The sequence below is a fragment of the Crocuta crocuta genome, unplaced genomic scaffold (genome assembly GCF_008692635.1).
Source record: "Crocuta crocuta isolate KB4526 unplaced genomic scaffold, BGI_CrCroc_1.0 scaffold216, whole genome shotgun sequence".
NCBI lineage: Eukaryota > Metazoa > Chordata > Mammalia > Carnivora > Hyaenidae > Crocuta > Crocuta crocuta.
This window is the reverse complement of record NW_027531504.1, coordinates 3400315-3417683: the sequence shown is the minus strand read 5'-3', so window position 1 is coordinate 3417683 and position 17369 is coordinate 3400315. Positions and strand designations below refer to the sequence as shown.

At 38.9% G+C, this 17369-nt stretch overlaps 1 protein-coding gene across 1 annotated transcript; it reads left to right on the top strand.

The window, feature by feature from the left end:
• The first annotated feature begins 307 nt into the window (after positions 1-307).
• On the top strand, positions 308-16075 carry TMPO (thymopoietin). The gene is made up of 5 exons (XM_077772185.1): positions 308-811; positions 5252-5401; positions 8618-8744; positions 12140-12298; positions 13149-16075. Exons 1-5 carry the CDS (start codon positions 596-598, stop codon positions 14663-14665), a joined length of 2169 nt encoding a protein of 722 aa, XP_077628311.1. The 5' UTR covers positions 308-595; the 3' UTR covers positions 14666-16075.
• The last annotated feature ends 1294 nt before the right edge of the window (positions 16076-17369 follow it).

Below are 17369 nucleotides of genomic sequence, written 5' to 3'. Positions count from 1 at the left end.
GGCCCCTTCGAAGGCGATCGACCCCAGGGAGGAAAGGTTCTTTTCAAGCAGGGTCGGGGAAAGGAAACCGCACACAGAAGAGTACTACTTGTCCTTATCGGCGTCTTAGGGGAAGGGTGGAGAAAAGGGAAACAGAAACGGGCAAAGCCTCCAGGGCTCCCGCCCGAGCGGCTTTTAAACTGCGTTTCTACAACCTCTCGCACCGTGCGGTGGCTAATGGAACCCGCGCGAGGGCTCCCACCAATCACCGCTCGGCTTCCTCCCAGCATGGGCCAATGGCGGCGCGCGTTCTTGGGGCGTGGGCGAAACAAGCTGCTCTCCCCTTGCTTGTGTAGTGTGTGGGCTGGGGTTAGTGGAGGCTGTTATCTTAGCCGCACTTGGTCCGCACTTAGGCTCGGTGGGCTTTTGTGTCCGGCTTTTGCTTTGCATTGCACGTGGGAGTTTTTGCTTTGCTTTGCTTTGCGGCGCTCCTCCCGGGCGGGAGCCGTGAGGCTCAGAGGCGACAGCGCGGTGCCCCCCGCCCCCGGGCAAGAAGCGAGCGCGCCGGCGTGAGCGGCGGGTGTGAAGGCTGCGGGGAAGGGGATTCGTCGCGGAGATGCCGGAGTTCCTGGAGGACCCCTCGGTCCTGACGAAAGAGAAGTTGAAGAGTGAGTTGGTCGCCAACAATGTGACGCTCCCGGTCGGGGAGCAGCGCAAAGACGTATACGTGCNCGACGCCCGTGCGCGCTCGCAGTCCTCCCTCCTTGGCGCCCCCTCGGGCCTCCTCGGCTGCGGGGCTGCCCCCGCGCCAGACCCGGAGGCTGGCCTGTGGGTCTGCGGACGCAGGGTTCGACTCCTTCGCCGCGGGCTTGCAGGCTGTAGAAGGGGAGGCCCCTAGAGGGGCGAGTCTTGAAGTTGGGGTAGCGGGGCTCGCGGCTGTGTCTGGAATGTGTGAAGTTGGCGTTTGCTCTTCTGTGGCGCGCGGGTGATGGGTGCGCGCGGCGAGCTCGGTGTTCCTTGACCGCCAGGAGTGGCTATTGCGACGGCGACTTCTGTGCCCGATTCGAAAGCCCATGAGGGTCAGCCTGAAACTGCTATAGGTTACGTTCGAGCGTTTTCCCGCTTTATTAACTGAAATGACTGGTAACCGAGTCTCAGAGCGCTCCCTGGAGGGCAATTTGTGACATACTAATTTCTAACCAAAATTTGAAATAATGAAATTCCCGCCTTTTTATGGTTTTGCATATGGAGGGCTTTTTGAACCGTTTCTGTTTTTCTTGTTTGTTACTGTTTTCCGGCAATAGGCCGTCTTTTGGCGGGGCAGTGTTACTCTAAACTGAAATGAACACTTAACATCTTTAAGCGGTTATAAACGCTCACATACTTGGAAATTCTAGTTTCTAAGGACTTGGGTTTTGTTTTGTTTTTGGTAAATTTTGCATGAGAAAAGGAAAGATTTCGGAACCTAGAGATACTTATCTTGGCATTCTGATATGTCAGTAATTGCGATTTGGAATATCTAAATCTGGGTAAATCTCAGATTGGTTCTGGCAGACGCGTATTTTGTTTCAGATGCTTTTCTGTCAGTTTTAATATGTTGCTTTGTTCCTGTGAACTACCTACATCTCACATTTCAATTCATGATAGAGTGTACTTAAAACTAGTGATTGGATGTAACTTTGTAAGACATTGTGGAGTTTAGAGTTGTTCGGTTTTGATAACTCAAAAGTACTGTTTCTTTCTAAGTTGTGTTTTAACTTTAGTTTTTAAAAATCTATCTGATGTGTTTTTCTGGTCTAGCCAGGTGGGAATGAGAAAGATGTAATAATACATGTAGATTTAACTGAAAATCTTCTGTTTTAAGTCAGTGCCTGGCACATAGTAGTGTCAAATATTTGTTCATTAAATAAAAGACCAACTGCACCTTACTGCTTAACATGTCTTTGTTTTTGTGAATTTGAAGAAAGCCCATTTACTTCTCCATAATAAAGCAAAATTTACTGTCAAAGTAAAGTATATTTATTATCTGTTTTCCCCCAACCCCTCAGAAAAAGATACTCAAATGATTTTAGTAAGGATTTTGTTGGAAGTGAAATCTTTTCCATTTAAATCAGCACACTTAAAAAAATAGTCTTATGTTGAACTCTGTGGTGTCTCTGTGCAAATGTATTATTTTTTGAGCCGTGGAAGTACTTGGTTGTGTTTACAATAGGATTATTCATTCTTTTTTAAAAATTGGTTATTTTAGAGAGAAAAAGAGAGCAGGGTAGGGACAGAGAGAGGATCCAAGGAGTCTCTGTGCTGACAACAGAGAGCCCGACATAGGGCTGAACCCACAAACTGTGAGATACTGACCTAAGCTTGAAGTCAGACGCCCAACCGACCAAGCCAATCAGGCACCCCCGTTCTTATTTTTGACTCCTTTTCAACAGAAGACGGCATCTTGGTTCTGATGTTTAAAGAGTATTTCCCAACTGATATAATAAATACCGTGTTAGTTATACTTCAGTTTTTTTTTTAAATATTTTTTTAAATTTATTTCTGGGAGAGAGAGAGAGACAGCGTGAGCAGTGGAGGGTCAGAGAGAGAGGGAGATACAGACTCTGAAATAGGCTCCAGGCTCTGAGCTGGCAGTCAGCGCAGAGCCCGACGCGGGGCTCGAACCCACGAACCGCGAGATCATGACCTAAGCGAAAGTCGGACGCTTAACCGACTAAGCCACCCAGGCGCCCCAATACTTCAGTTTTTTAAAAAAGCAAGTCCCGCCTGGGTGGCCCAGGCTGTTAGCGTCCAGCTTGGCTCAGTCATGATCTCACTGTGGGTTAATTGGGCTCTGTACTGACAGTTCAGAGCCTGGAGCCTACTTCAGACTCTGTCTCTCCCTCTCTCTGCTCCTTCCCTGCTTGCACTCCACCTCTCACTCTCTCAAAAATAATGTCCCAATCTACCCTATTTTCTTAAGGGTGTAAAAATTTCAGTTATCCAACACTTTTGAGTTCCTACCAAGTGCTCTAACTATTGGAGATTGATTTCTGCAGACCCTGCCAACCATAACCATAATTATTTAAATTTGGTGAAATTTTTTTTTTTTTTGGTTACGTGAGTTGATTGTGTCATGTTTGTTATTTACACGTTTCATCTCAAAAAATTTCTCTTGTTAACAGAGTTGATTAGCACCATGCAAATAGATTCTGGGTGAAAAGAATTAACATCCAGGCGTGTTTGGGGCGCCTGGATGGCTCAGTCGGTTAAGCCTCCGACTTTGGCTCAGGTCATTATCTCGTGGTTTGTGGGTTCGAGCCCCGTGTCAGGCTCTGCTGACAGCTAGCACAGAGCCTGGAGCCTGCTTCAGATTCTGTGTCTCCCTCTCTCTCTGACCCTCCCCTGCGCGCACGCTCTCTCTCTCTCTCTCTCAAATAAATAAAAACATTAAAAAAAAATAGAAGGTAATGGAGCATAAGCATTCTTGAATGGTCCAATCAAATAGATCATTAATTCTTAACAGGAAATATTTAAAGACATGGAGCACAACACTAAAAAGTACGTTAATTAAATCATAAATTGGCAACCATACCCTACAGTAAGGTGTTAAGTGTGAATCAAGAGTTGTATAGTATATTAAATTTCCAGCTCTGACATTTATTCAGAAGACCTTGAACAATGAACATTGCATATCAGATGATTAATTTTCACCTGGAAAATAGTAATAATTTAATACTACTAGTAGCTACTTAAGGATTACAAGAAATAACTTGTTAAGGTGTCTAGTGTTTAGCAGTTGATACCTGTTACAACATGTGATTCCTGAAATTTTTTGTGTTTACTTAGTGCCAGGGCAATACAGTGTTACCATAGTATTTTTTTCGGAATTGGATGAGGGGACTTTGTGAAAGTGATGTATGCATAGTCTGTTCAATTGTTACTATATTGCTAGAGTTAGCTGTGCAACTTTGGACTTCAGTTTCCTCTCTTGTATAATGGGGGTGTTAGTATCTGTCTTGTAGGATTTTTAGGATTTTGTAAGTTAATATGTAATGAAGGTACTCAGAACACAACTTGATAACATACTGAGTGCTCAACAGAGTCTATTTTAAAAAAATAATTATTGTTATACTTCATCTTGCTACTAATGGTAGAAATTTAAGAGTAGCTGGGGGCTCTAGGCTGGGTCAGTCAGTAGAGCATGCAGCTCTTACTAATCTGAGGCTGGTGTGTTCAAGCCCTTCGTTGGTCATGGAGCCTGCTTAAAAGCTAAAAAAATAAAAATAATAGTAGCTAATAGGTGATATTAAAAAAACTATTGGATTTTAAATTTAAAAAGACATTAGAGATCATCTGATAGTTGGGAAGAAACTGGAGAACAGTGCCTGGCATGTAGTAGTTACTTAGTATTTTTAACTGAATGAAACTGAGTATGTGATTTACTTAAAGGAATAAAACTCTCAGGAGGCAGAAATCAGTACAGATAATCGTTCCTTCTTCTGATAAAAACTGCTGGCTTGATAATTCTGTATACCACACTACCCGTCTCCCAATTTGTATTCTTACTAGATTTGAGATGTCATAAAAATGGTATTACAGGGGCGCCTGGGTGGCTCACTCGCGTAAGCGTTGTCCAACTTTGGCTCATGTCATGTTCTCGTGGTCAGTGAGTTTGAGCCCTGCATTGGGCTCTGCTGACAACTCAGAGCCTGGAGCCTGCTTTGGATTCTGTGTCTCCCTCTCTCTGACCTCCCCCACTTGCACTCTGCCTCTCAAAAATGAATAAATGTTAAAAAAACATTTTTTTAATGGCATTACATTTCTGGAAATTTTCTCCCTACAAATTAAAAATAAAAATCAGGTAGCCTGTTATGAACTCCTGCTCTGTTTGACTTAGCATATGCTAGTTTGTTGGTCTCTTAAGATTTCTTTATACAGCTGTAATCTTTCATTATGTTTTAAGAAAATATAAGAGAGTAGGTTTTCTGCTTGATTTGATAACCCTTTGTTCTTTTTAAAAAAATGTTTATTTATTTTTGAGAGAGAGCACAAGCAGGGGAGAGACAGAGAGGGGGAGACAAAGAATCCAAAGCAGGCTCCAGGCCCTGAGCTATCAGCATAGAGTTTGAGGTGGGGCTCAAACCCACACATTGTGAGATCATGACCTGAGCTGTCAGATGCTTAACTGAGCCACCCAGATGCCCAACCGAGCTGCCCAAGTGCCCCAAGTCTTTGTTATTTCTTAATAAGAAATGGGTTTTAAGAATAAGTGACATTTTTCCCTCTCCAGACAGCAGTCATTAATTCACTCAAGAAAACATCTATTAGATACCTACTCCTTTGTCAGTCCTTTTTTAATTTTAGATGCTTGGGATACAATATGAATATGACAGTGCCTCTTCTTGCTACCCTCCGAAATGCTGCATCCAGAACACCTGAGGTACACATTAAAATACAGATTCTTAGGCCCAAGATTAGGTCTCAGAATGGGTAAGACTTTTTAAAATAGGGGTAACTCCAAGCGAAAGTCGGACGCTCAACCGACTAAGCCACCCAGGTGCCCCAAAATAGGGGTAACTTTTCCAAAAGTTTTGAGGTTTTGATAAGCTAGACTTAGGGACTATTGCTCAAGGAGTAGTCTGGAGAAGAAAGATAAAGTATGTTTACAAATAGGTGGAACGTGATGAGTGCCAAAGAGATTTCTTGAAAACCTCAGGCTGCTGCAAGGATTAAAGTTTTTGGATGTTTTGTTGATAGTATAGTTTGAACATTCTTAGTGTGGGAGGGATAATCTACAAGTAATCTGTACTTGATTGATTTTCATTTATTTAAAGTATGTTATACAAGGGAGTTTTTCTTCCCAATCTGCCCACACTTTTTTTTTTTTTTTGGAAAATGCATTTAGGTCACTAACACAAGATTTGGTCTATTTGATTTTTAAAAAAGTGTTTAAAGAGTGCAAGACTGTGGTGGTGCGTGGCTGGCTCAGTTGGTTAAACGTCCGACTTCAGCTCAGGTCATGATCTCACGGTTCGTGGGTTTGGGCCCCGCTTTGGGCTCTGCTGACAGCTAGCTCAGAGCCTGGGGCCTGTCTTCGGATTCTGTGTCTCCCTCCCTCTCTTACCCTCCCCTGCTCATGCTGTCTCTATCTCTCTCTGAAAAATAAATTAAAAACATTAAAAAAAAAAAGAATGCAGGACTGTGATATATAAAACTATTAGATTCTTGGCAACTATTTTGACAAACGTGTAAGTTGCTTAAAGATTTGAGCCTGATCCTAAATCAGTGCAATATGTGTATTAAAGGTTTCTGAAAGAACCCTCAGTTTCACAGCCATTTTTTAGTTAAAGATTTCTCTTGAATCGACATCATTGTTCTTTTAGCAGTTATCTTTAAAAAATAATTTCATAATCTTGCTTTATAGAAAATATTTCAAATTTTTATTTCGCTAAAAAATAGAAATTCTTTTTTGGAAATCATAATACTTTATTAAAATTTTATTTTTTAATTATTTTTAAATATAATTTATTGTCAAGTTAGCTAACTTACAGTGTATACAGTGTGAGCTTAGCTTTGGGAGTAGATTCCCATGATTCATCACTTACGTACAACACCCAGTGCTCATCCCAACAAGTGCCCTCCTCAGTGCCCATCACCCATTTTCCCCTCTCCTCTGCTCCCCTTCATCAACCCTCAGTTTGTTCTCTGTATTTAAGAGTCTATTGTAGTTTGCCTCCCTCTCTGTTTGAAATTATTTTTCCCCCATCCCTTCCCTATGGTCTTCTGTTAAGTTTCTCAAATTCCACATGGGGGTGAAAATATATGATGCTTTCTCTGACAGACTTATTTCACTTAGCATAATACCCTCCAGTTCCATCCATGTTGTTACAAATGGCAAGATTTCATTCAGAAATTCTTTCTTTTTTAATGTTTATTTTTGAGACAGAGTGCCAGAGCACAAGTGGGGGAGGGGCATAGAGAAGGGGAGAGGAGATCCAAAGCTGTCTATATCCTGACAGCAGGGAACCTGATGTGGAGCTGTCACTCAACGGACTGAACCACCCAGATGCCCCAAAAATAGAAATTCTAATATGTGTCCAAATCATGCCTGATTTTTCTTCCTCCTGCCCCCCAGCATCATTGAAAGTAAGCAGTCCATACAACTATGGTTTCACCATTTTGCATAAAATATTTCTAGAATGCAGGGGGTTTTTTGTTTTGTTTTTTTAGTTTTCTTAATGTTTATTTGTTTTTGAGAGAAAGAACACAAGCTGGGGAGGGACAGAGAGGGAGACACAGAACCTGAAGCATGCTCAGGCTCTGGGCTGTTAGCACAGAGCCCGATGCAGGGCTCAAACTCATGGACTGTGAGATCACAGCCTGAGCTGAAGTTGGATGCTTAGCTGACTGAGCCACCCAGGTGCCCCTAGAATGCATTATTTTTTCTTTTACTTATTTAAATAATCTCTATATGCCCAACATGGGGCTCGGACTCAAAACTCCCAGATCAAGAGTCACATATACTTTGCCTGAGCCAGCCAGTTGAAAGACACAATATTGACTCATTTGCCTAAAAGAGAAATTTGGGCCCAAACCGATTTTGATATTTATGGCCATTATTTAAGCAGCCATTTTTTTTGTTCAGTTTTCTGATGCTTTCTAGTGTTACTGAGGCATTTTGCAGGGCTATTTGCCATAATCCTAGAAGATACCCATACTTCTGCTTTCTTCTCTTGTTTAACCTTGGAAGTTTATATAGTTTTTCCAGCAAACACTGCCATTGCTTCAGTTATTCTGGAAACTTCTTTGACATTTCTCTCAAAGCTTGTTCCACATTCTCTGAACTTTTTTCTAAGTGAAACAACCACATAGAATTAAATATGCCAAGAGGTGATACTCAAAAAGTTTTGACTTCTTGGGGCACCTGAGTGGCTCAGTCAGTTAAACGTCCGACTTCGGCTTCAGATCATGATCTCCCGGTCCGTGGGTTCAAGCCCTGCATCGGGCTCTCTGCTGACAGCTCAGAGTCTGGAGCCTGCTTCGGATTCTGTGTCTCCCTCTCTCTTCCTCTGCCCCTCCCCTGATCACACTGTCTCTCAAAAAATAAAAATAAAGACAAAAAATTGTTTTAAAAAAAGTTTGACTTCCGTCGTGGGTCAGAAACTGGCTACTAAAGTATTGAATATTCAAGTTGGGTTTCATAAATTCTGATACGCTTTTTTAAATTAAAGGAAATTATTTTTAAACATAACTAAGAAATGTCTCTATGGTAAAGTCTTAAACTTTTATAGAATAATTCATATTTTTAAGGATTTTTAAAAGAGGTCAGTAATAGGAAATTGTATTTCTGATTATTTGGGTGAGTATGCTTAAACCCAGTCTGTTTACTCTTGAATTTTTGATGCTGCCACCTCCTCTTTAGATAGGTTAGCTAAAACTGTTTTTAATAGTAATGTCTTTAAAAATTTGAGTTCTTACAATTAAACTTACAAATTTCTTCAAATAATGAGTTGCTCCTAATAAAATTGCTAAGACCTAATAAAGCTGTAAATTGACTGGAGGGTGAATCTGCATGTTTATATTGTAAACAGTGTGACTTGTAAAATAGGTGAACACTTTAATTCATGTGGAAATGATAACTGGACTTTGTTTACAGAAAGCCACAAAGAAAACTGACAAACCCAGACTAGAAGATAAAGATGATCTAGATGTAACAGAGCTCACTAATGAAGATCTTCTGGATCAACTTGTGAAATATGGAGTGAATCCGGGTCCTATTGTGGGTAAGTTGGTAAAATTTCAAGTATCTTTTCTATGACATAGAGTGCCCCCAATTGTTTTCCTGACTTGTCTAGCAGGTAGAGTTTGGGTTCTAAGGACCAGTGTGTCATTAATCATTTATATGAGCAGGACACAATTTCCTTAACTATAAGTGAGGAAAATAAAATGAGAGAAATGAATTTAGATAATCTCCAAGATTACTTCTGTTGTTGAAATTGTTTCACATATGCTCATGTCACAACTGCTTAGTGAGACATCGGGGTCTTACATGACAATTGAGGAAAATTTGAAGTGACGTAGGTGGCCAAATTCATCCAAGTCAATAAATTAGTGACACACTTATTAACAGAACTCAAGTTAGGGGTGCCTGGGTGGTTTAGTTGGTTAGGCATCAGACTTTGGCTCAGGTCGCAATCACACAGTTCATGAGTTTGAGCCCCACATCAGGCTCTGTGCTGACAGCTTGGAGCCTGGAACCTGCTTCAGACTGTGTCTCCCTTTTTGCCTCTCCCCAGCTCACACTGTGTCTGTCTGTCTTTCTCTATCAAAAATAAACATTAAAAAAAAAAGGAACTCAAGTTAATCAATTCATAGCATAGTACTCATTTTCAGTTATCATTAAAAGTAACATTTTTAAAGTCTTGCTTTGATTGGAATTCAAAAATGATCCCTTAACAAACTAAAAGAAAACTTGGCACTATATACACTAATTCATCATTTGGTTACTGTCCATGATTTTGCAAGACTGATTTTGCTTTAATTCTGGAGGGTCTTGACAGTAACCTCAAAATGAGAAAGGTCTATTTTGGTCTTCTAAGTGATAATAAAATTTTGAGCACTGGAGATTTGATTTTTTTTTTCTTTTAATTAAAATTTTTTTGAGAGAGAGAGCACTAGAGAGTGTGTGCAAGCAGGAGAGGGAGAAAGAGAAGCCCAAGCTGGCTCCATGCTGATAGTGTAGAGCCCATTGCAGGGCTCTATCACATGAACCCATGAGGTCATGACCTGAGCTGAAATCAGGAGTCTGAGCCACCCAGACGCCCTTGGATTTGTTTTTGTTTTCTATAGGTGAAGTTGCAAACAAGAATTTAGAATGTTTTTCTTTTGTTTTATTAACACTACTTCCACAGCTGGTAATAAGCCTATGAATATAACTACTAACGGACATTTGATATTTAATTTTTTCATTTAAAATTCCAAAAGAGAGATGCTGCAAAAATGTGTATTGTACATCAGCATACAAGTTACATGTTGGTATACCAGCTGTTCATTTTTTACCTGTGAGGTATACTTGACAAAAATCGTATTATATAATGTGTGTGTGTGACTTACTGTTTTTGTATACATATATATTGTGAAATGATTAACATGATCAAGCTAATTATTTTTTTTAATGTTTTATTTATTTCTAGGAGAAAGAGACAGCGTAAGCAGGGGAGGGTCAGAGAGAGAGAGGGAGTCACAGACTGAAACAGGCTCCAGACTCTGAGCTGGCAGTCAGCACAGAGCCTGACATGGGGCTCGAACCCACGAACTGCGAGATCATGACCCAAGCGAAAGTCGGACACTTAACCGACTAAGCCACCCAGGCGCCCCAACATGATCAAGCTATTTAACATATCTATCACCTCGCTGTTTTATTTTGTGTATGAATGTGTAGTGAGAGCACTTAAGGTCTACCTTTTTCACAAATTTCAAGTATATTACTAACTATAGCCCATTCTTCTATACATTAGATTTGCAGAACTTAGTCATCTTGCTGAAATTTTATACCCTTTGACCAACATCTTTCCACTTTCCCCTCCCTGTTTATCTTACAACTACTTATGTAACATTTTAAGTTCATTTCTTTATTTTGAGAGAGAGAAAGAATACTAGTGTGCGCATATATGTGGGGGAGGGGCAGAGCAGGAGAGGGAATTCCAGGCAGGCTCCACACTACCAGTGAGGATCCTGACCCGGGATTCAGTCCCATGAACCGTAAGATCATGATCTAAGCTGAAACAGAGCTGGAGGATCAACCAACTGAGCCACCCAGGCACCTCATCATTTTAGTCATCTTATAGAAACCAGAGAGGGGTGTTTGGGTGGCTCAGTCAGTTAAGTGTCCGACTTTGGCTCGAGTCATGATCTCACAGTCTGTGGGTTCCAGCCCCGTGTCGGGCTCTGTGCTGACAGCTCAGAACTTGGAGCCTGCTTCGAATTCTGAGCCGTCTTCTCTCTCTGTTCCTCCCCCACTCATGCTCTTTCTCTCTCAAAAATAAATTAATGTTAAAAAAAAAAAACCCTCAGGAGACATATAGTTAGTGTAAACTAGAAAATAAAAGCTATTTTTTATTTTAAATTGTCATTCATATTGAAATGTGTTGAAAATGTGTTCATAAGCCATTTTACTTTGCTAATTATATTACAGTTTCTATTTTGTGGCACACATTTTCTATAAAAGGTCATTTTGATAACAAAGTAGTTATATCTAAATGTGATTTAGCCATAACTGAATGGCTCTTTATAGGCATATTAATCTCCGAGAGTTGTGGGATTTTTATCATAGTATTCAGAGGAATGCAGTCTGTTTATAAAAATTATTTTTTCTATAAGGCAAATGCTCTTGACATAGTACTGGAAAATGTATAAAGTCTAAAGCTTTTCAATCAAAAATACTCAGTCATACATGGCTCTTTAGTAGGTGATCCTGTAATAAGATTATACCAGGGGTGCCTGGGTGGCTCAGTCGGTTCAGTGTCCGACTCTTGATTTTGGCTCAGGTCATGATCTCACCGTTCACAAGTTTGACAGGCTCCACTGTGACAGTGTGGAGTCTGCCTGGGATTCTCTCCTCTCTCTGCCCCTCCTGCATATGTGTGCGCATGCACTCCTCTGTCTCTCAAAATAAACTTAAAAAAATGAAAAGATTTGTATCAATCAATCTACTGTGTATTCCATGCCACTAAACGAAACATTGTGGTAATCATGCATATATTAAAATCAGAAAAATGCCTATTTTAGAAAAGAATCCTTTATATGGTATTTTTAAGCACTTAAGTTTAGAAAAGGAAAGCGTGTGGAGCACCTGGGTGGTTCAGTCAGTTAAGCATCCGACTTTGGCTCAGTTAATGATCTCGTGGTTCGTGGGTTCCAGCCCCGTGTTGGGCTCTGTGCTGACAGCCCAGAGTCTGGTGCCTGCTTCAAATTCTGTGTCTCCCTTTCTCTCTGCCCCTCCCCTGCTCATACTCTGTCTCTCTCTGTCTCTTAAAAATGAATAAATGTTTAAAAAAAAAAAAAAAGGAAAGAAAAGAAATGGAAAGTGTGAATGTAATATTTTAATGTTGGTAAAGACAATGGCCAGGATCTTAAATAAGAAAATACAGGTACTAAAGCAAGTTCTGCCTTCATACAGGAACAACCAGGAAGCTATATGAGAAAAAACTGTTGAAACTGAGGGAGCAGGGAACAGAGTCAAGATCGTCTACTCCTCTGCCAACAATTTCTTCATCAGCAGAAAATACGAGACAGAATGGAAGTAATGATTCTGACAGATACAGTGACAATGAAGAAGGTAAATTTTTAAATGATATTAATCAAATATATGTAATTTTTTTCAGACTCCTAAGATACAGTAACCATGAAGAAGATAAAATTATTTTTTTGCTTCATATTTCATTTTTCTAAGAATAAAGCATTAAAAATAAAGATGAAGTTTCCCTACTTACCCTTTCCAAGTATTATCAATACAGAAGCAACCACTATCATTAATTTGGTGTTTATCTTTCCAACCCATTTTTAAATACTTTTTCATGTGCATCTAATATATGATATTATTTTGAACTTTTAAAAATCTATATAAATACACTAAATCTTACTGCTTGATTTTCTTTATTCTGTTATACTATTGAGATCTCATCTAATTTATTGTATATATATATGTCCAGTTTATTTCTTGTAATTAATATACAGTGGTAGTATTTACAATATGGCATATTTTCTCTGTTTTCTATTGGTAGCCATTTAAATTTATAGTTTTTGCTAGATAGTGTGATCTCAGGGCAACTGTGAAAAGCAAACATTTTGACATATTTTTAGTAGACTATTTTAAGAAAATTTGACCATAATAAGTATTTTTTTAACTAGTACATGAAATAATGACCTTTCTATAATAAGAACAACTTGATATTTAGAATGTTTTAATTCATATGACTTGTTTGTCAATTTCATGATTATTTAATTTGACCCAAATTGCTTATATCTCCATAAACATTGCCTGCCAGGGCACAGTGTGTCAGATTGTTTGTTCAGAATATGAAATATAGTTTTTTCCCTCAACAGCACTATGTTAGCAAAGAGGCAAAAAATAAAATCAGCTTAAACAGAAGTAATGCTTAAACTTCCTGCCTCTTTTGCCTCTACAGGAAAGAAGAAAGAACACAAGAAAGTGAAGTCCACTAGGGATTTTGTTCCTTTTTCTCAACTTCCAACTACTCCCTCTGGTGGATTTTTTCAGGGTATTTCTTTTCCTGAAATCTCCACCCGTCCTCCTTTGGGCAGGACTGAACTACAGGCAGCTAAGAAAGTTCATACTTCTAAGGGAGACCCACCTAGGGAACCTCTTATTGCCACAACCTTGCCTGGCAGGGAACAGTTGCAGAAGTTAGCCTCTGGAGGGAATTTGTTTACTTCCTCCAAGTCTAGCCATGATAGATGTTTAGAGAAAAGTTCTTCGGCATCTTCTCAGCATGAACTCGCTGCCATGTTGGTCTCTGCTGCAGCTTCTCCTTCACTGATTAAAGAAACCACCACTACTTGCTATAAAGATATAGTAGAAAATATTTGTCGTGGAGAGGAAAGTGGAATTCAACCATTGTGTACTGAGAGGTCCCATGTTTCAGATCAGTCAGTTCTCTCCAGTGAAAGGAAAGCACTAGAAGAGTCTGGGAGATCACAAGTGATTTCTCCACCACTTGCTCAGGCAATCAGAGATTATGTCAATTCTCTGTTGGTCCAGGGTGGGGTAGGTAGTTTGCCTGGGACTTCAAACTCTACACCCCCACTGGAGTTAGAAAACAGATGGAAGAGAATTGATAGATCTGATTTTCAAGAAACCGAATCTCTGTCTCCTCCACGAAAATTACCTAGACTCAGTGAAAAGTCAGTAGAAGAAAAGGATTCAGGTTCCTTTGTGGTATTTCAAAATACACCTGGATCTGAAGTGATGTCTTCTTTTGCTAAAACTGTTGTCTCTCACTCACTCACTACCTTAGGCATAGAAATGTCTAAGCAATCACAGCATGAAAAACTAGATGCCCCAGAACTATCTTTTCCCTTCCATGAATCTATTTTAAAAGTAATTGAAGAGGAGTGGCAGCAAATTGACAGGCAACTGCCTTCATTGGCATGCAAGTATCCAGTTTCCTCCAAAGAGGCAGCACAGATACTATCAGTTCCTAAAGTAGATGATGAAATACTGGGGCTTATTTCTGAAACCACTCCACCCGTAGGTATTCAGGCAGCTTCTACTGAGTTTTGTGATAAACAGTTGGACTTAGTACTTTGTAGAACATATGAAGCTGCAGCATCAGCATTGCAGATTGCAACCCATACTGCCTTTGTAGTTCGGGCTCTGCAGGCAGACATCAGTCAGGCTGCACAAATTCTTAGTTCAGATCCTAGTCATATGCATCAGGCACTTGGAATTCTGAGCAAAACATATGATGCAGCCTCATTTCTTTGTGAAGCTGCATTTGATGAAGTAAAGATGGCTGCCCATAGCATGGGATCTTCCACTTTAGGTCGCCGATATCTTTGGCTGAAGGATTGTAAAATTAATCCAGCTTCTAAGAATAAACTGGCTGTTACTCCCTTTAAAGGTGGAACATTATTTGGAGGAGAAGTATACAAAGTAATTAAAAAGCGTGGAAATAAACGCTAATAAAGTTAAGAATAAAGACACCTACTTGATCTTTAATATGGAGAACTTAGCAGTTTTTCTAAGAATTTCAAGTGCTTTTAATTGCTTTTTGTCAGGATTTTCTTTAAAGATCTAAAAAGATCTCCAGATTGGGCTATTTTCAAAGTCAAACGTCTGCCTATCAAATCACAGTACAAAATTGCCTACATAGCACTACCTTTTATTTTTTAAGTTGCTTGATAGAAAAAGCCTGATACAAACAATTTAAAGAGTCTTTACCTCATATAGTTCACTCTCTCCTGTTTTACTTAAGATTTTACCATTCTCCAAAACTAAGAAAATACCCCTAACTAGAATATAAGTGTAGTCCTCACAGATTTAAATATTACTACATCTATTTTCACTTTCTGGAACTTGTCTACATTTTTTTTCCTTTTATTTCTCACTTTTGTTTGTTTTTTTACTTCTGTATTATTCCTTCATAATATTCTAGATCAGTGTGATTCAAAGGGCCAGTCTACAGACGGTCACTGATCTACAGACAAGATAAGTATGCAACAGAGTTTGGATCTAGAGGCACTTTTTAGATCAATGAGAGGGTTTATTTTTGTGGTAAAATTTTATTGATAAAACAGTGTGCCAATTTACCTTCCAGTGCAGGTGTCTCATTTCTATCAAGGACTGGTAGCAAACAGTCCTTTATGCTTTGCAAAATACTACTATAAACAGGGGTGCCTGGGTTGTTCAGTCGGTTAAGCATTTGACTTTGGCTCAGGTCACGATCTCATGGTTTGGGAGTTCGAATCCTGCATCGGGGGGCCCACTTCAGATTCTGTGTCTCCATCTGTCTCTGCCCCTCCCCCATCATGCTCTGTCTCTTCAAAAATAAACATTTTTAGAAAATATTGCTCTAAACAATAAAATTCTAGAAGAGTGCATTCTCACTATCACTGTAGTTTGCCAGATGAACTAGACACTGGAGAAGTGGGGCATTTTTTTTTATTAACACTTTCAAGTTATCTTGTGGTTCATGGATGATTAGATTTAATCTAAATTTTAAAAGTAAATTTAAGTTACTAGTTTTTAAAAAGTTCATAAGACATCATACTCTTGTATAAAGCAGTATATTCTCTGTTATCATTTTATGATTGTAAGATGAGTCTAAGTGTAGAGGCGTTTGATAACCCAATTTCTTTGTATTTTTATTGAAAAGAGTCGTATTAAGTATCAGCAAAGTATAGTCCCTTTGGTATTCCTAGGTGTTACTATATTCTTACTATACATGTCCATCTTTGCAGCTTCTTGGGAGTAATTTTGTTATTTGTCTTCTGGAATGTACATGTATACATGTACCTACTAAGTGCAATGTGATTTTTAAAAATGTATTACTGTAGAATGCTTCTGCAAATTCAATAAAGTTGTGATTTGAACAGTTTTGTGTGGTCTCCAGAAACATGTTGTATGTGTGTTTTATTCTCGGAGTTTCAACAAATTAGGTATTTGTTGATGAACATCCTTTTTCATTTCTTCATTGAAACTCGCTTGAGATTCTAATAGTATAGTTGAAAATATTCTAATTGTTGTTTTGTGGTTTTTATTAAAGACCATGTTTTTATTGGCTGTTAGAATTTAAATTTGTGAGAAGAATTAATCTGTAACCAGATACCTTATTTGTTTATCCATTTCTGCTACTTTGTTTTATCCATTATCAACTACTACTGGGTTCTTCACTTTGTGGTTTCTAAGTTTTAGATTCTGAGTTAATAAAACATAAGGTTTATAACACTAAGGATTATTCCAAACATAAATATATTAATAAGCCCATTTAATAGAAGTTTTGGGGGGGGTGTTTATACCTTAATCGTAAGTAAAGATTGAGCTGTTTGAGCTAACATGGTAAAAATCACTGTTTATTTTTGGGAAACTTGCAAGCAGCTTCTCAACTGACTAGTACTAGACTAGATAATTAGCAAAGCATACCTATCCTGACTACTTTTTAGCACCAGTGCGTTGAGTTCATGCAAAACTAAGCTTTTTTTTAAGAATTGACTCCATTTCTGTTTCTGGTAGGAAAATAATCTAACTTAAATTTTTGGTAATAGAAGTTTTAGTAGTAACAACTGACAATGTTCTTGCTGTACTGTGATAAATGGCCACAAAATGTGGAAATTAACTAAAAATTTTACAAGTCTTTAAAAGTCTAGTTCTTCTGGGGCACCTGGCTGGCTCAGTCATAAGAGCATGTGACTCTTGGGGTCATGAGTTCAAGCCCCCTGTTGAGTGTAGACATTATTTAAGTAAATAAAACTTAAAACAAAAAATCTAGCTCTTCTAATGGTTATAAAAATGAAGGCTCGAAAAGATGTATTTGAGTTGTTTGGTATCATGATGATACGCTAACTAATATATATACACTAGCTTCTCTTTAAAGAAACGTTATTTTTATTATGGAGAAAAGGAAGAGAAATGACCTGTGAGTTTTATTTTTTTGTAAATGGGATTCTTTCCTAACCTCAGTTGTACCCAGGTTTTTTATAATCACATCTAATCGGAAGGGAGGACTTTTAAACTGCACTAAAGTATTAATGTTACTACATCTATTTATTATTATTAGAGGCTTGATACCATACAGGTGTTTTCTGTCTTAAAATTCCCTATAGTCTTTTTTCTTCCTTATTTCAAATTTTAATGACTAACCTTTGTTTCTATAGTAGTATTGCACTGT